The sequence below is a fragment of the Sinohyriopsis cumingii genome, chromosome 14 (assembly GCF_028554795.1).
Source record: "Sinohyriopsis cumingii isolate HCF-2022 chromosome 14, ASM2855479v2, whole genome shotgun sequence".
Taxonomy (NCBI): Eukaryota; Metazoa; Mollusca; class Bivalvia; order Unionida; family Unionidae; genus Sinohyriopsis; species Sinohyriopsis cumingii.
In genome coordinates, this window is record NC_142974.1 from 31755287 (window position 1) to 31776095 (window position 20809).

A 20809-nucleotide genomic window follows, 5' to 3' on the forward strand; every position below is an offset into this window, starting at 1 on the left:
GAGACCTCAGTCTTTTATTTTAAGGTTGATCGACATTTTCTCTTAATGATGTATTGAAAATAATAACTACAAACCCTTAATATGTATGACAACTTCGTTGTTTAAGCTAGCTTCTCTGATAAGTTTGGCCAAAAATAATTATCGATAAATGCGACATATAGAAAATGAATTTTAATATCAAAGTAATAAGAAATTATGTAAATTCTCATAAGAAGCAAAATTAAATCGGGAATTTTAAATTTGAACGTAATTACGTAGAGAGACAACATGTTTTTGAATTAACACTGATTAAAACAGTCCTATTAATTTATTTAGATATTTACTTATGCCTTGATCTATATATTTGTGTATACTTAAATCTGTTTTATGACCTGGATTAAACAGGTAAAAATAAATGGCACAGAATACTTATCTAAATATATCAGGAAGTAGCTTGTGACTTTATGTTGTATTAAATTTCATATACATGATTCGGTTGAGATACTTCTACACATTCTGGCAGACGGTATAACTTTTGGCAACCTCTGTAGACTTGAAAACGTCAGTTTCTATATGTAAACTTTGACCTAACTTCAGGTCAACCAGTCATATATAATGAGTGAGAGTTGCGCATTTGAATAACATTGTGCATTTAGAGGAAACCGTGAAACCACTGTTGATTTATTTCATTGAGTTCAAAAACACAGAAATAGTTTATTAAGTTTTTGACACAGTTAACAAGTATTAGACAACACAGGGAAGAGAACTCAAATATTGAATAGTGTTTATCTTTTATATCGACTCTTCCAGAAATCGTTTAATTACAGTACTTGATATAATATCCGCTGGAACAAAATTTGAATATCTGCAAGGATTAATTTAGGACAGAGGGATTCGGTGAGAAGCTGTAAACCAATTCATCAGTCAATTTTTAACTGATAAAAAAATGACTTCTTTAGCTCCCGCCATTTCTGCGACCTTTGGTGAAAACTCAACATTTGGTACACTAAACGATACAGCATCAATGTCCGATATTAGAGAAGGGCTAACTCTGGAAGATATCAACGACGCCATTGCCATAACACACATAGGTGGCGCTGTGTTTGTTGGCATTCTTATGCTTATTGGATTTGTCGGCAACTTGCACGTGCTTTTCATCTACGCGCTCAGAACAAAACCATCAAATCATAGGATATTCGTTTTGTGTCTCGGAGTTCTTGATATGGTCACATGCTCAATTGGAATGCCTTTTATTTTGGTCGATCTTCGATATCCTTTAATGTTTTACGCCAGTGCGGTGTGCAAGATCCTGCGGTTTGTGAACTATTTCATGTGCACAAGTTCCGCCCTTGTACTGCTTGTAATTGCCGCGGACAGGTATAGGATGATATGTGTTCCTCTAGGAAAGCAAATGTCGCAGACCTTGGCAAAGGTTTCGTGCGGAATAGCGATGTCCATTGGATTTGCAATCTCATGGCCCGCCCCTGTATTGTATGGCTATAGCGCAGAACACACTGGGATAGGAAATATTACTGGTGTCCGATGCTGGACTGAAGAAAGGTTTAAGAAGACCAAATATCAAGCCTATTTCAACTTCCTCTTGATGTTTATTGTATTTGGATCGTTTGCAGTCTTGTGTGTGCTGTATGCCATGATTGGGGCGAAGATTTTCAAACATAAGACTTTCAAAAGTACAGTAAGTGAATCAAAGTCTGTGCCATTATCGACTACTAGTTCAAGTAAAGATTCTTCAGGAACCAAAGAAAGTCCAATGCAGTCAACAGAGGATGCAGAGGAAGAATTAGAAATGGATACCTCAAAGGCCTTCAACTCATCGGAAAACGGTTCTAGTTATAAGCTGAAATTCACGTCCTATGATCTCCCATGGAAAAGTCCAGGAAAGATTTTCAAAATCGGTGGGAAAATCAAAGAGTATTCAGTCGCATCAGACAACACTTCAGGACAAAAAGAAAAGAAAAAAATGAGCAAAGAAGATACCAGAACTAGAAGAATAACATTTATTATGTTCATGATAACGTTGGTATTCTTTTGTAGCTTTATGCCACATCTAAGCTTAAAGATTGTGGTTTTTATGAAGAACGATTTTCTGAAGACTGTGTCCCCTGCAGGATTGTATCTGTACAATACATTTGTATGGTCATTTTTTGTTAACAATATGGCTAATCCGATTATATATGGGTTCTGTGACAAAATATTTGTACGAGAACTACGATCATTTTATGGGAAATTACCCTGCTTCTCTAGATAGAATTGATTTTGGATGGCAGCGGAAACTTTAGGTAGTTATCAAATAGTTACTGTAGCATGGTGGATCTTTGAAAATACGTTTCAAATTAGGTTTCAGTCTCATATTAGGTTTTAGTCCCTAAATCGACCTTGAATTATGACCGATTTAATTAACTCATTTAAATCAGATTTAACCATATGTCTACAAACGAGAGAGTGAGAGAGAGAATTTATATTTTAAAGACATTATTAACTAATGCTGGATCAATGAAACTATCACCCTATGCTAATCAAACTCAAAAGATATTTGCCCGTACATATGAACAGACATACAATACTATCGCTGGGATTGGGTTAAGGCATTACATAATGGGAGGAAAATTTAAGCCTAAAGGTCAGTCAGATCTAACGGCTAGCTAGCTATTTATTGCAGACTAAGTCAAAGTCCATAAGTTCGACATTTTAAAATCATCTTGCAACATATTTAGAATAAAAATCAGAATAAATACTAATTTAGGTGAGAAGTAAGTATCAAAGTAAAACTCCAATTAATTTATAATATGCCATGCTTTAGCAACAGGTCAGATGTTTATTCATTTGATAGCTTGTATTTGCTATTTTGAATCGCTTCACGTTTTTTGGTTGATAGAGATTGTATTAATATGAGTCACTATACATTTACTCCTTTGAGTCACTGTATTTTTTAGTCACTTCAGTTTTTCTTTTTGGTATATTGCATCCACTTTGAGTGACCTCACAGTCAAGAAAGGACATTTGCACTTTCGCGATGAGTTAGCAGGAATGAGTTGAAAAAAAGAAATATGTAATTACCCATAGGGCTTTGAAGTCAAATGGCAGGATAACCTATAAATTTTTTGCTATTTACATAATGGAAGATGCGGTTACACAACAAGAACGATCAGAGATAGATGAATTTAACAGTTTTAATACATTATTGGACGTCAGCGCATGTGATTTTGAAACTTCTTTCTATTTGCTGTTGTTATTAAGGCATTTTCTTTCAAATAAACTAATTCTTGAAATTTAGTGTTTTGGTGTGAATTCAAACGATGTTGAAGAGAGTTTTAACATCTTTTTATCTATGTGTTCGATCATCTACTTTGTATGTGGATTGATCTATGTGTTCGATCATCTACTTTGTATGTGGATTGATCTATATGTTCGATCATCTACTTTGTATGTGGATTGATCTATTTTGTAATATACTCCTCGTACTCTGTTAATCTAAGGGATCCTTCCACAATGTATTTGTTTTCTGCTTCTTTGTCTTCGTTTTTCCACTACTTCTTCTTATACCTCTCTCTCTCTCTCTCTCTCTCTCTCTCTCTCTGACTCTCTCTCTTTCTGCCTTTCCTTTCCGAAATGACAATGAAATATGATACGAAGTAATTTTTTTTTTTTTTTTTTAAATCCACGTCAAGCGCCATTGAATTGGTTGTACTAAGTCAAATAGCAAAAGTCGAACACGCCAGTTCGGAAGTTCATTCCGCAAACTTGGGTCATTTAGATAGTAAATGGAATAGATATCAATGTCTTCACAAAAATCCCTTGATAACATCAAACAGAGAAAGACCTAGAGTAATTGTGCCAATCATTACCAAAGCTCTACAGCCATATCAACTTCGGTATATTTGGTCCTTTAAAGATCGCAGGTGTCTCCCAAACGTAACGGATAACCAGAAATAACTAACACACAAACAAACCGAAACGTACGTTGTCAGAAAATGTTATATTTCTTTCTGCATAACTTATCATCGCTGTAAGAAATGTATGCGCTGAACTCAATTTATAACAACACATGCATAGGGGTTCTTAAGCAACTTTTAATTTTTAATAAATTTATGCAACCATTTGACTAATTTCTATATCACATGAACCTTGTTATGAAAAGGTTTCGGAAATTATTTAAATTTATCATTAACTTAATAGTAACCGAATAAACATACGATATTAAAATATTCACAGAACATAAGCGATTTTTCATATGACTCCTAAAATAGCTGCATATATTTGAAACCAAAATTATACCAAGTCTTTGTAAAGATATACGTGTGTTTATTCTGCCATTTATCTATATGTATGAAGGCACGTCTTGTTATACTACGGTATTTAATATGAAAGACACATAACTGAAGAAAACAAACACAGACTAATATAATATTGTCACGTGACAAATAGAATCTACGCTCGAACCATTTGAAAACATCAACATTGTCTTGAAAATTCCATTAAAAATACCAATTTGTAACAGCGAAATACATATCGTTTTTATTATGCACATTCAAGAAAAGTTGTTTCTTTTATATACAAGATTTTAAATAATTGCCAATTCTGAAAGAAATGCATTAATAAAGTGTTAATTAACGTTTATCTATTTGAGACTTTGCTAGCGAAAGGTTGAGCTCGACTCAGAAAATTAAAAAAGCTTCTAATCGATCATACGATGAAAATCATTGAGTGAGTAAAATCACTGAGATTTTAAGAAAATAAAATGAATTTATTATGACCGTAACTGATTTAATCTTAAATCGAATTATTACAAACGATTTTATATCCACTTTGTGGCATGCTGTTCATACACTGGAAAACTATACTTTCTACCATATCGTCTGTCCCTCAACCAATTTTCAAAAACGGGATCGTGACAAAACTATGTTGGTGCTAAATCATGACAGTATGGAGGATGTGGCAAGATTTGGATCTTGTCCACCTTTCGAAAGTCTGTCAAGACTGTCTATGTATGCCCCAGCACGATGGCGTGGATTAGATAAAAATCTCTGGTACTGGTACTTGAACGCAGCGTTTCCCATCTCCTGGCAATACGACTGGGGCATCAACATGGTCATCAACACCATCGAAGTCAGCCACCGGTAGCTGAAAGACCAGACATTTTGCATCTAAAACCAAAGCATATAAAACATTCCTCAGAGTCCGTCTGTGTCGGTCAATTTGTGGTCCCTGCTGAACTTCTCCGATCCAAATTTTATCGTTTTTGCTTGAATTGGGTTCCAGAAAGGTAAGGCCATGTTTTAGCAGCTGCGACAGTCTCTGGTCACTTATTTCAAATTTGGCGAGTAGCTGTTTGGCTATTGCAACCCAATTTTGTTTTGATCAGCCATCAAAAAATGGTGGACACATCTTTCACAATGGTTTATTTGATTCCTTGAAATTTTGATTAGCTGATTGATTGATTAATTCCCATAAAATTTGAATGATCTTCCATATTGTATTAAGCATCTTCATCATTTGCGTCCTTCACAACGGCAACTTCACAATCATCAATTGCAATAAACGGTCAAATAAAGAATATGAAACCACCCCAAACATGTACGAGTTGACAGAATTACATCCGCAATATTAGGCAAGATAACCTTGATCGCAGTGGAAGAGAACCCTTAAATGATTGCACTGATTTTTCAGCATACCCCCGTATTAGCATGAGGGTATTCCTTCTCCTACATTACTTCATCATATGCATATATCTGCTCGTGTCCGGCATGCTACAAGTGTAGATGCAGATTATTTTAAAGAACTTTATTTTGTCTCTAAAATAATTTAATGACGGACAAAAAGAAACAAACAGGTTATCATAAATGTTCAGAACTTTTAAATACCCCTCGTGTTGCACCACCACGACGCAATACTGTATATTTATGGCGTCAGGCAGATGAAATGGTCTTGTCACTATAGTAAAACAAACTCAACTGAATTTAAATGGTTTGAATTAAATCATCAATTAAAGACCTCTGTTCTGGGGAATGTAAAGTTCTATGAACCTGTAAACCTACCATAACGAACACTTCCTCGCGTGTAACAATATTAGGTCTATTGGTTAACGAAGTTATGAGTTACTGAAACAACGTAATAATGAATAACTGAACACATTGATTTCTTAGCTGGGAACTAAGCAGAGGGGAACTACTTGCAACATGGATGGGGTTTTAAAAACAACCACCCAAAAAATGACCTTTCATTCATCATGACGTTATAGTTAACTCATCGTTTTAGTTAATACAATTAAACCTGACGCGATGAATTCATTCAATCTTCACAACTATTTTATTTTCTTAAGAAGAAAACGAAGAGGATATAATTATTGGGATTGATAAAACAGAGATCATATTAAATATTTTACTTATGCAATGAATTCCTGCACAATTCAGGATGGCCATAATACAAATATGCATTATATTTGGTAATTGTTACATAACATGATGATGTCTTTTAGAAGTTCTGACTCGATATCATTACTTGTTGAAAACAAAAATATGTCTGAAACTGGTCAATGTTTTTACTGTCGTGAGGGATTAGCATAGTAATGCAATACCAAACTCGGTTGATTGTCTTTTCTAAGAAATGTTTTGACTCACTCACACAGAGTAGAATATTGATATTAGTTTTAAAAATATAGTATGAATACCATTGGCTACATTAAATACTGCCCATAACATTGATATCATATTTTCTGGTCCAAAACAAGTAAAACCCGAACATTTTTAAAAAAATTCCTCTTGATGATGAAATTAAAAAATGTCCGCTTGAAATTTAAATATTCGAATTGTCTTTTGTCATCGGTTTGGATCTTAATGCATTTACCGACCCTTAGCCATATTTTTCCTGTAAATGACGATTCATCTGAGTTACTTAATTCTGAATATGTCCATGATTTAACTTTTGTCATATGAGAATACCACGGATCAGATAGAAGCTAATGATCACGGCCACAAGTTACTGATTTAATGCAGATTTACAGGTAAATAAATTTTGAACGGCTGTTTTGGTATTTTACAGGTATCGCCCAAAATACGGAATGCACAGCTGACGATTTTTCAGACTATCCTATGATGAAATTTATAACTATTTTTTATAGTTTAAAAAAGTTGAATCCACATACACATACCACTTATTTAAAGTGTGTCCAGTACTTGCAGTGTTTTTAATAATGACCCTGATATAAACAATTCAAATTTTTATAACGATAAATCTTAGTCATAGACAAAAAACACACGGACATGAACGTATGGAAACAAAATGGATATCATTTGGATAACGTTTAGTCTGAGAAATGTTACGATATAATGAAAGAATCTGAATCCATGCATAAACATAATTATAAAATAAAATCTTTTCCAATATACTGATCTGAAATATTGTTATATAATTTAATGAGTTTTTAATATAGAAATGACAATGATTTATCATTTGTACGGAAAAGTACCTGACCAAATGGATTGTTTACATATCGTATACATTGAGTCTCGGATCACATGAGAGACATATTGTATCATTTGGCCGAATATAGGGTCGAGTTCAGTGGCATTTTATCATCTCACAAAAGTGTATTAAGTGCTACTTCCTGACAAGTAACCTCAACCATTCTAGCTTCCTACTTTTCACTTTTTTTTGGAAATATTGTTGAAGTTGGTGAATGTTATGGACCTTTTAGGTAAACTATGCATTTTCATAAACTTTGTATGGCATTGTTCTTACCTTGAATCAGAATTTAATGAAACGAAGCTACTCAAAAATGAATATATACCTAGTAATTATTCTTGAGTTACAATTCAAGACCGATAAACATGTTACCATGACAACAGCACTGGGACAATCCCAAAACGTTAGGCTGACTTGTTCAATCTCATCGTCCCTTCGTGGACGTATTGTGTCAATTTTCCTTATAACGGAGTATAGCTTGTCACGAACAACACTGGTTAGAACTACATCGGAGTTTATAATAAATAACAATTCACCGACAAGAGTTAGTATCTTGCTGCCTGTTTGTGATTCGTCAGTTACTACGTCCATTTCTGAAATTTTGCATTCAAGGGACCTAACCACTGAATGCGTCTTGAAGAGTGGGAGACGTGTCAGGAAGAAATAAATAAATGGAAAGTGAGAAATAGCAAGCAAAGTAGATATGCAAGTAAAATGGAAAGGGAGAACGATTAAGTAAATAAGACATGAATGTCAAACAAAAACAGAGAAAGATCAATTAAAGATGATACGAAAGTAAAATGAAAAAGAAAATATGTACAACATATTTAAAATTAATACAATTTGTTTTAGACTGCGAACTATGTAATCACATCATGGTGCATAAACACTTATACAGATTATATCAGACTGCGAACTAAGTAATCATATAATAGTACATAAACACTTATACAGATTATATCAGACTGCGAACTAAGTAATCAGATAATAGTACATAAACACTTATACAGATTATATTAGATTGCGAACTAAGTAATCATATAATAGTACATAAACACTTATACAGATTATATTAGATTGCGAACTAAGTAATCATATAATAGTACATAAACACTTATACAGATTATATCAGACTGCGAACTAAGTAATCATATAATAGTACATAAACACTTATACAGATTATATTAGATTGCGAACTAAGTAATCAGATAATAGTACATAAACACTTATACAGATTATATTAGATTGCGAACTAAGTAATCAGATAATAGTACATAAACACTTATACAGATTATATTAGATTGCGAACTAAGTAATCAGATAATAGTACATAAACACTTATACAGATTATATTAGATTGCGAACTAAGTAATCAGATAATAGTACATAAACACTTATACAGATTATATTAGATTGCGAACTAAGTAATCATATAATAGTACATAAACACTTATACAGATTATATTAGATTGCGAACTAAGTAATCATATAATAGTACATAAACACTTATACAGATTATATCAGACTGCGAACTAAGTAATCATATAATAGTACATAAACACTTATACAGATTATATTAGATTGCGAACTAAGTAATCATATAATAGTACATAAACACTTATACAGATTATATTAGATTGCGAACTAAGTAATCAGATAATAGTACATAAACACTTATACAGATTATATTAGATTGCGAACTAAGTAATCAGATAATAGTACATAAACACTTATACAGATTATATTAGATTGCGAACTAAGTAATCATATAATAGTACATAAACACTTATACAGATTATATTAGATTGCGAACTAAGTAATCATATAATAGTACATAAACACTTATACAGATTATATTAGATTGCGAACTAAGTAATCATATAATAGTACATAAACACTTATACAGATTATATCAGATTGCGAACTAAGTAATCACATAATAGTACATAAACACTTATACAGATTATATTAGACTGCGAACTAAGTAATCACATAATAGTGCGTAAACACGTATACAGATTATATTAGATTGCGAACTAAGTAATCACACCCTCGTGCATACACAATTAATGGTTAAAAACAAGATATGCTTCTTTCAAATATAAGCAATACAATAACTGGATAAATAAAATCCCTTAACATCACAAATTCTCACTTTCAATTAATTCATACAAATTGGTTGGTACTTTCATGTCAATATATTTTAATGTGATATAAAAAATAAACAATATCTTTAAGATACCTATCATATTCATTATGAGAAACCATAGCAACAATTCAATATTTAGATTTTGATTACTAAGTAACAGCTGAGACAATTGTTTATTTAAAATGACAGTTATTGGCTTTCACTAAATGTGAGATTATAGCTAAGCTCCTAAACTCTGGTAGAAAAAATAAGTGAACCTTGTTTCTAGAGTTAGTCTGTTGCTAAAATGATGCTATTTAATATTGTTCATAATATGTCATATATCAAAGTTATCCCATTCATCTTTAATAGGTACCAGGTGAAATACGTACGATGTGTATTATTCCAGTCCTGACTAAACAACAAGTGGAATAACAGAAACGAGCAAAATATATGACTGCACATAACTCGTTGGGCTCATATGCTATTTGACAGTAAACAAAAAGAAAAATGAAAATAGAAAAGAAGCAAATCGTGAATGGATAAGATGTTAGTGTTAAAACTGGTCGCCTGGTGTCAAGATATTGTGACTTGGTGGGATACAATGCTACATGTCTGCGGCATGTTGCCCCAGAGCTTGACATCACAATAAGCTGGCATATTACAGACATAGTAGCGATAAGACTGAAAATTGTTGAACTAAATTAAAATTCCAAATCACACACACACAAACACACACACACACAGGGGGCCCCGAGTGGCCGAGTGGTCTAAAGCGCTCATCGTTCCGGATCACTGCCATCTCACCTCCGTCTGCATATATTCGAGTCCAAGGCGCGGCTAGCGTGGGTACGTGGGAAAGCCTGCCAGTAGCTTCTCGTGGGTCGGTGGTTCTTTCCTGGGTTTTCCAGGGTTCTTCCTCCACCAGTTATACTGACTGGCCGCCATATACCGCCTATCTTGTGCTGGAAAATGACATTAAACCCTAGAACAACAACAACAACAACAACACACACTCACGCACACACACACACACACACACACACACACACACACACGTGATCTGCAGTCGTCTGAAAGGTGTTATACAGTGGCTATCTCACCAATGAAAAGAGAGAAAGGCTACAGAAGAGAGAACATTGCGTTCATAGTTTGCAGAGGCTGCATTTTCCTAACCAGCATTTGGATCCGAAATATAACGAAATGATCAATTAGCCATTGTACAACGAAACTATGTTGTCATCGAGAGTTTTCATTGATGTAATTGGGGATCTAGGAAGCTATGGAAACAATTATTTTTTACGTACAGTAGAATTCCTGATTGCATTTCAATTAATCCATATAGCTGATTATCTTAACTTTAAGACAATCATTTGGAAAATTTCAAGGGTAACAATTCAACAAATTGTTTTATAAATTAATGGATATGTCATACAGTTGAATGTTTCGGAGACATGAATTTGCTGCAATGATGTCAGGACAAATAACAAGGACATTACATCTTTGATGGGACAAAGTAACTAAAAAATAGCATATGCTCAGAATACATGTCAGAAATGCTACAACAAATTTCCAGTCGTTTAGCTTCGGCTATGAAACAAGAAATAGAGAGAAGGAATTCAGAGCGAAATCAGAGGAAAATAGGAGCGTCAAAATTTTAAGTTTTTGATTTCAGTGGTACGGTTCCAGCAATGAGAAAATGGAATTGTATTACATACTGGGTCGTCAACAATCTATTTTGATCCTGTCAATGAGACAGTGATCGTTAAAATTACATGCAAGTTTGACTACTGAGTTGTGTTTGGACATCTCTACAATAACTTACACTCCAATGATCTTATATACAAGTTTCAATCTGGTATGCTCCCACAATTCTGCATCATTTCAGCTCATATATATGTTCCATAGCAAAATGTACAGCGCTTGATGACGAGAATGAGGTGCGTGGTCTTTTGCGAGGTGTCCAATACATTTGATCGTCTTTGGCAATAAGGTCTAATTCATATATTAAAGTGCAACGGAATTGATAACTCTCTGACTGATTTGTTTTCTAACTATATATCTGCTAGATTTCAAACAGGTTTTGTAAATACTTCGGAATCATGTAGTCACTTTGTTGCAGCTGGCGAACCACAAAGATCAGTTCTAGGTCCACGATTATTTATTGTGCATATTAACAATATAGGTGACGATTTCTTGAGTTATAGAGACTCTTTGGTGATGAGAGCTCACTATGTTTTAATCAACATGATGCACAAGGAATTGAATATCTACTGAAAACAGATTTCCAAACGATTGACGATGGGTCAAGTCATACATACAAATTAAGCCCCAAAACGTTGAAAGGATATATTAATTGCATTAGCCCTTTCCCTGATTAGGCTACCGTAATAGAAGAAGGCATTTCGGCTGAAGGATTTTTTAAATTATAAAACCTACACTCTGAAGAAGTAAGAATCGCATCTGTCTTAACAGGAGTTTAATACAGTTCTTGCATTTTGTAATTATTCAAGTGTATGTTCTTTTGTCCGATTCTGAAAAGATTATTATTTTATTCGTCGCCGTTTATCTGAATCACTCTCTCATATTTTTATCCCTGAATCACCTATCCTTGCATAAAATTGTAAAAAAAATAGTTATATCCATTACAATGTCTTATCAAATGAAGTGGAAATACTTATCTGAAGTTGCGAGAACTTTTAGCTTGACCCTATTTGTCAATATGTACGGCAAAACATGTTTAAACGAATTATAATGTATCAAAAATATCTCTAAAAAAAGCAGTGGCAACTAAACACACATCCGCGCAAAAGAAATAAAGTTAAATAAGAGAATTAAACGTTTTAAATTAACTTTGCAATTAACAGACGTTACAAGTGACATCGTAACCATGATGCAACAGTGAAATGGTCACGTCATTTCAAGCTTCGCAGTACTTCAACCAATAGTAGAAACTTTCAATTTTCAGTGAAAAGCATGGATATAAAGGCTCTCAAACGGAGGTATAGAAATTTCTTTATTTATCAACTTATTTCGCGAATTCATGCGAAAACGTGAAGCGAAATTTTGTATCGATCTCTCTGTCTCTATCTCTGTGTATATATATATATATATATATATATATATATATATATATATATATATATATATATATATATATATATATATATATATATTGAGTTGTAGAACTGCGGTAAATTATGAACAACAAATAATACTGAATGATTTAATCTAAGAAACTAAAATCGTATTAAAAACAATTTCCGGAATATTTCCAGAAAAGATGTACTTGCATAATTGTTTATTATAATTTGTTGTTTTTATGAGTTACGTGGAAATGTAAATGATTCCGTATATTCATTTAATTATTAATGCTATACCACCTTGAGTACTTTAGATAGAAGGAGTGGGGCAGGATAATTGTTGCGACCGGAATTGTCAAGAGTCAAGAGTCAACATCCATTTAACAGAGGAAAATTACTGCCCCTCCTGCTCAGCCTACAACCTCACATTTATTAGACATGATTAATTCTGAATACACAACTGTGTCATTTGTTGATGATGATAATTTACAAAAGCAAGAAAGGAAAAATAGATTTAATTTGCAGATAACTTAAAAATTATTAGGTATTTTGACCGTTCTTTCCGGATTAGAACAATTTCAAATTTATTGATATTGGAAATGCCTTCCAAAGCGATGTTCATATTCTCTACAATTCTGTATCGACTGCTAAAAAATGCATTTATTATCTGGGATTTGCGATATACTTAAGTACCATACGTTTTGTTGTTAAATATCTGGAAATGCAAAGCTCTTTTTTCTAGTTAATTGTCAACATTACTGCATTATTTCTGATACAAAGGACAGAAAATTAAACAGAAAAAAATACACTACCACACGAAAACTGACGAAGACAAATGTATCATGCATTAATTAGTAAGTAGTACGGTTAATGAAGAACTTTTTGAATATGAAAATTCTGTCAGATTTAGATATCATTAAGTCAAAAATAATTAATAATTAATAATTTGGCCTCAAACGTGAAATCTTGATATTATGAGAATTATGACGTGAAGTGTGCGCCTTTTATTCAATCTAATTTATTTTGTTTTCATTTGAAGGATCCTGTCTTTGTAATTACTTCAACAGATGGAAGCAGATTGTTCTGCTCATTTTATGTAGACGTCAGAAGGTACAGTAATGTCCCGTTAAAAAAATCTTTCCACATATTCTTAGAGTTTTATCTTTACATTTATGGTACATAATTTCGTCACATGTATGACTATATGTTCCATGCACAAACATAGGCTTTACGTGAGAAGAGAGTTCACGTTCTTAATTTTTGTTTCAACACACTGGTCGAAAGTAAGCTCAGAGAAAAATGTAGTGTGTGTTTAGATTTACTAATACATAGCGATAAGATTGAAAACTTGTTAAAGATAAGCTAAAAATACATATCACACACACACACACACACAAACATCAATTTCAAGAACAGAACAACCCAAAAACTAATTCAAAAATATATCCGTATCTTTAATTATTAATCAATAATAGCTGTAAAATGCACATCATATCCCTACGTTAATAAATCAGACAAGAATAAATTTGTGAATGAATGCCTTGCCATGGTACGAATGGTCAAAAAGAAACAAGAAATCAAAACAAAACAGAAAAAGTCTATACATATGCATCTATATTTAATGTAAACAATGGCATTAATTACACGACAAAAATGTAGGCTGCTTTTTAAAAGTGTGTTTCTTTTCTTTTCCATGCATAAGAATCCAGTTGTCTGCTGTATCAATAATTAAAAATCTAGAAAGGTAGTGTTTGTCATGAAGGCTATTAAGTGCCGGATAGTTTACCTAATGGTTACTCTATATTTTCGTAATAACTGTGTCTAAGTGGTAAGCAGATGAAGGTAGATATAAAGTTTCCACCAACCGTCTTACCTTTTCGCAGAAATACGGACCTATTGTTTTGTTGAAAGTTTTCTCTTGTGCTTCAGTTTTTTGCGCATAAAATATTATTATTATTATTATTATTATTATTATTGTTATTATTATTATTATTATTATTAATTTGAGTTGTAGTCGGTAATTCTAGTTTGGGTTGGTGTCATTTGACGATTGAGAAGAGTCATTTAGATAAATACATAGTGAGCATTGTTTCATTGATAAAACAGCGATGTTATTCTGAAGACTGGGAAATTGTTGGTTGTATGACCGTCACATACCGATATATATATATATATATATATATATATATATATATATATATATATATATATATATATATATATATATATATATATATATATATATATATATATAAAATGACCTTTGACTTTTATATTCTACATATAATGGCCTTGTTCTGATTGGAAGATCCATTTCTACCCAGGGCATATACTGACTTACCGTGAACAAAGCCATTGGTGAAACAGTTGCAATTTCCACTCCATAGCAAGGATGGTTTATAAGCAATACAAGTGAAAATTAAATGGGGTTAAAATACAAACATAAACTCATGTTAGGAAAATTTGTAAAATGTATCAGTGTACCTGTTTGTGATAAACGAATATTAAACAAACTTATGAGTTAATGGAATCTAACGCATGAATAAATTACTGGCTTTGGCTCTTGATATGTTAAGTATTTGCCCATAGCAAAGCATTATTATAATATAAGCTAAATTCCTAGGCCTGCACAATGAGAAGAAACAAGTGAATCCATAAAGATGAGGCAAAGTATATTCGTTACCTCGATTCGACCTGAGAAGCAAATATTGATTAATCCGGAGTAGTGGAGAACCTCATATGTGCATGCCGGTTACCTGACAGTAAAATATTTTGGCAGGTGAGGACAATATGACTTGAATTTTTAGAGTGAATCTTGGATATAAAATGATGAATAATGCCTTTCAACAATTGATATATCCTATTCTATAGATGATGTATGAAGAAATGACTTTTAATTGTGCAATGAAATATGTTACATGTCGGCTTTCAAGTTGGTGTTGTTTCAAAAACAGAAGAAATTAAACCAACAAAGAATAATAATAAAATATATGCAGGCAAAACACATATTTTCATATAAAAGTTCATATATATCATAAATTATGGAAACTGTCAATGGAGGAGGTCCATATATAGAAAATCCAAAGATATTTATATATTGTCATATCACCTGATAGGTCTTGTCCTCACAAAAAATATTAACTTAACCAAACCTTTAATCAGCAGATTTCACATCATTCATAGTCTAGCTGCTAATCCTTTCTATAGAAAGGTCCCTGGAAGTTGTGAAATGTTATATACATATGGACAATGTTTAATTTAGACTAACACTCTATAGTAATATCAAAGACCCTTGCTACGACTTTGAATGAAAGCAGCATTCTCGATATTTATTTATTTGGTTATTTATTTATTTATTTATTTATTTATTTATTTTTTATTATTTTTTTAATTTATTATAATAACATTTTATTTATAAATTATTTAAAATTTCCTATGTGCTTACATATTTTTAATGCATCATTTTTTCGCACCTAAATTTGTGAATATATAAAATGCAATAAAAGCACAATTACTAGAAAATAATCTGTTTTACCAAGAGAAAAATGATTTTGTTTTGTGGTGCCGAGAAGCTGTATTTTCAAGTGTGGAAAAATTAAACGATGGTATTCTTCTTGATTGAATTATGGATTGAATTCCTTACTTGCGTGATAATTTTCCATTCTATACATCCTTATTCTATCCCTCTACGATGACAATTTGACCTATCGCTCATAGTTAAATGTAGGCTTAACACGATACTACCATAAGTAATTAATATGAATCCTGTGACCAGTTAGGGATGGTCTGTAATGGTCAATACGACGGCTGAGGGGTCCATATCGAGTTTACAATAACAGTCGAAAATTAGCCTCTTTCTGTCACACACAATGAACTGCAACAACATTTTGATCCCAGATATGGACGTTCCATTATGAAATTTTGTAAAGAGAAAAACGCTAAGATGATTTGGATATAGGAGCGGATTTTTCATTCATAAATTTTAGCGCATACATTCGGCTTATAATTATTTTTATTGTCTTCCATTTTGACATACCTTCTCGCATCATTTTACTTATTATCAATGATTCAGGTATCATGTATTTGGTCTTATATTACAAATTGCATTTACAAAAGATGTTGCGTCTAGAAACAGTTACAACCTTTCTCTTTACTAAAATGAAATTTTACCTATATAAGCTTGTATGAAAACCTACAGAAAATATACCCTGTAGATATTACTCTTAAATGGCATATGTCAATATATTTCAATGAATTGAGAAATAATAGTATCCGAGATAAAGCTCGTAACATATAGCACACGTCTCTGAAAATAAACTAATCTCTGTTTATACCTTACCCTAAACGAATTTATTTTAATTTTTGAGCATGAGAAAATGAATTAAATGTATACGAGACGAATTTCTTCAGAACAATTTGAAGGAACGATGGAACGAAATAAGAAATTTAATATATAAATTTTAACGACTTTCTTAGTACACCTACACATTCATCCAGCAATTATTTACCTGATGTTTTCGTCTGTACGATTGTCCGTCAATCTATCCAAAAATAAGCCATATGATCCAACAAACGCGATGCTATCTTTGCTTTCTTTCTTTATAAATCATACCGGTCTGAAAATAGTTTAGTAACTTGTGTAGAAAATTATGCAACTGACTATCAAAGCGACTGTTATCTGAATGTTTTTGTCGCTGTTTTCCTAATACATCCTGGTAAAGATTAAATCAGACGAAACGTGCACTATCCTTCAGACAGCTTAACCTTTGATTACCTCTGTAGGCCTCAATACGTCAGTTTCTATATTTAATTTTTGACCTATGTTTTACGGTCAAGCAGTTCTATATAATGAGAGGGATAGAGCGAGATATCTGGACAACATTTTGTGGCAACAGTGAACCGTGTACTTTGTCATATTTTGGGGTATCAAAATAGACTTAATTAAGTTCTTCCTAAGGTGACTACTTTAATGAATACAGGACTGAAATATTGAATACAGATTTTGATTCTATCGATTTTTGGTGGAAATAGTTAAAATATACTTGGAATAGTACTTATTTGAACTGATTTAACCTATTACAAATATTACTATATTGACAAGGAACGTTTTAGTGAAGAGAAAGAGTGGAAGAAGTTGTGAACCGATTCATAATTTTGTTAACTGAGGAAACATGACCACAATAGTTCCAGCCATTTCTGTAACCTTTGATGAAAACGCATCCTACGATACGACATTGGTGTCTGACACTAGGGAAGGACTAACACTGGAAGAAATCAATGACGCCATTGCCAAAACACACATAGGCGGATCTGTGTTAGTTGGCATTCTTATGATTATTGGATTGGTCGGCAACTTGCACGTGCTTTTGATCTATGCATTCAGAACAAAACCATCAAATCACAGGATATTCGTTTTGTGCCTCGGAGTTCTTGATATGGTGACATGCTCAATAGGAATGCCTTTTATTTTGGCCGATCTTCGGTATCCTTTAATGTTTTATGCCACAGCGGTGTGCAAGATCCTGCGTTTTCTAAACTATTTCATGTGCGCAAGCTCCGCCTTTCTACTGCTTGTAATTGCTACCGATAGGTATCGAAAGATATGTGTTCCTCTAGGAAAGCAAATGTCGGAGACCATGGCAAAGGTGTCGTGTGGAATAGCGATGTCCGTTGCATTAGCGATTTCATGGCCCGCCCCCGTATTGTATGGTTATAGCAGAGAGCATACAAGGGTAGGCAATATTACTGGTGTCCGGTGCTGGACTGAAGAAAGGTTTAAGAAGACCAACTATCAAGCTTATTTTAACTTTCTCCTGATATTTATTGTATTCGGAACTTTCACAGTCCTCTGTGTTCTGTATTCCATGATCGGGGCGCAGATTGTAAGACATAAGACCTTCAAAAGCACAGTAACTAATTCAAAGTCTCTGCCGTTATCGACCATTAGTCCAAGCAGTAAAGACTCTGTCGATACCTTAGTAACTGCAATGCCATCATCAGAGGATACTAAGGAAGAGGCTGAGGAAGAGGCTGAAATGTATGTGAAGAAGGATCTCAACTCAATGACAAAGGACTCCAGCACTACGTTGAAATCTAAGTCCAATAGTCTTCTATGGAAAATACCAAAAACTATTTTCTCAGTCAGACGAAAAAGCAAAGGAACACATTCTCTCGCATCCGACAACACTACAGGAGAAAAGGAAAATAAGAAATCCAGCAAAGAAGACACGAGAACCAGGAGAATAACTTTAATCATGTTTGTTATAACGGTGGCATTCTTCGGTAGCTTTATGCCACATTTAATTTTAAAGATTGTGGTTGTCATGAAGAAAGACTTTCTGAAGACGCTCTCACCTGCAGGACTGTATCTGTTTAATACATTTATCTGGTCATTTTTCATTAACAACATGGCCAATCCAATCATCTATGGATTCTGTGACAAAAGATTTAGAAGGGAAATACGGACAATGTACGGGAGACTCTTTCATTTCCTTAGGTGCGATTGATTCCGGTGCCAACGGCCGAATATGGTAAATATTTGATACTGTTTGTACATTATTTCTTTGAACCTCAAATTTGAGGTAACATTTGATCTCATGTAGGCACCGGAAGATCGGGATGAAAAATAATAATACTGAGGACTAATTGCATTTCAGTATGTGCTATTAAATTAGGAAAATTACATGTGCACGATTTGACGTGAGTGAGGTACAAATAAAGTTTCCATATTTTCAATTTGTCATAGACCCTTGCTACAGTCCATATTTGGAGAATTCATATTAAAAATGATGAAAGCTAGTTGTTTTTTTTAAATGGTGATGTTTAACTTATTAAAATGTATTGGTTCAGACACCGTATGATTTATTACGTTCTGCAGGTATGATTATGATTTCTTTTTACCAAATGAACTGATTCCAAAAAAAAGATTCTTTACATCGATTTGATTATATGAAAACAAAAATATACCTTTTTATGTATGTACTTGGTTTATCATTTAAGCAAGAAGCAAATATATTTATCTATCTGCATCTTATTACATATTGCACCCTACCACTTCTCTCCTTCTTCAGTCAATGTTATGTATTCAGCATTCAGAAATAAAGTACTTATTACATTTTTAAAAATCCCAATCACGTGTCTTTTTGGAGTTGTTCATTTCTTTAATGGTATGTTTATTTATTCGGTTAGATAATTGTAATATTTTCTTGAAGTTAACCCCTAATTATTTTTAGCAGCTCCTAATTATTACTTTTATAAGGTTGATGAAAGTACCACTTGATGACATCCGCTAGCCAGGATGGTTCTCGTGCAGAATAAAGTGTTTGAAAGGGGTGCTGTATGTTTGTACAGTGCTAACGATTGAGAAACTCCGCCTAAGCATGAAACATTGAAGTAACATAAAATTATGGATTCCATTTGAGATGTTAATGTTCTAAAAGTTTCTGATCTATTTCGAAATATTATTTGTTTTAAAACGATGGTCTCTGTAACGTCCTAATGACTCAGTTTCACAAAGATCTCTATAAAATCTTAAAGACACGAATTCACAAAGATCTATGTAAGGTCCCGAAGACTCAATTTCATTCTGACGTCAACAAGGTATTAAAGACTAAATTTCACAAAGGTCTCTGTACAGTCATAAAGTCTCATGTTCACAAAGGTCTATGTAAGGTCCTAAATACCCTGTGTCACAAATGAGATCCCTAGTTATTCACGTAAGGTCCTAAACACTCAATAGCACAACTGAAATGCTTGACTTGTTCTCTTACATCATGAAGTAACCTATATTAACGACAGTTAGCGACTACAGTATCAAGAGTTATATAACTCCACAACTGCTCCAATATCAAGTCTCCAAATATTTTGTTTTCATAAAACTGAATCCCTGTCTGAAAGATCTGATCGATTCGGCGATTATTTTCATCGTTGGCGTCAACTTGAAGCCAGATATGCGTGAAAAGAGATAAGACAAAGAGATGAAGGATGGATATGTCTTCATTACCGTTACCGATTCAAAACGTACACGTGATCAGCTCTTTAAGAGAAATAGTGAATTTCAATAGTATATAGGATAAACAAATGCACTCATAGCCGATAAGAGAAAAATATAAGACACGTAGCATAATCGTTTTCTGAA

The 20809-nt window shown here is 33.1% G+C and overlaps 1 protein-coding gene across 1 annotated transcript; it reads left to right on the forward strand.

Moving 5' to 3' along the window:
• The first annotated feature begins 604 nt into the window (after positions 1–604).
• On the forward strand, positions 605–19193 carry LOC149783521 (uncharacterized). The gene is made up of 2 exons (XM_089932860.1): positions 605–2246; positions 17857–19193. Exons 1-2 carry the CDS (start codon positions 926–928, stop codon positions 19176–19178), a joined length of 2643 nt encoding a protein of 880 aa, XP_089788986.1. The 5' UTR covers positions 605–925; the 3' UTR covers positions 19179–19193.
• The last annotated feature ends 1616 nt before the right edge of the window (positions 19194–20809 follow it).

Excerpts from the sequence above, each read along its gene's own strand:
- LOC149783521 (XM_089932860.1), top strand. The coding sequence starts at position 926 with ATGACTTCTTTAGCTCCCGCCATTTCTGCGACCTTTGGTGAAAACTCA. Across the intron at positions 2,247-17,856 it reads ATTACCCTGCTTCTCTAGAT|TTCCAGCCATTTCTGTAACC; the intron begins AGAATTGATTTT and ends TGACCACAATAG.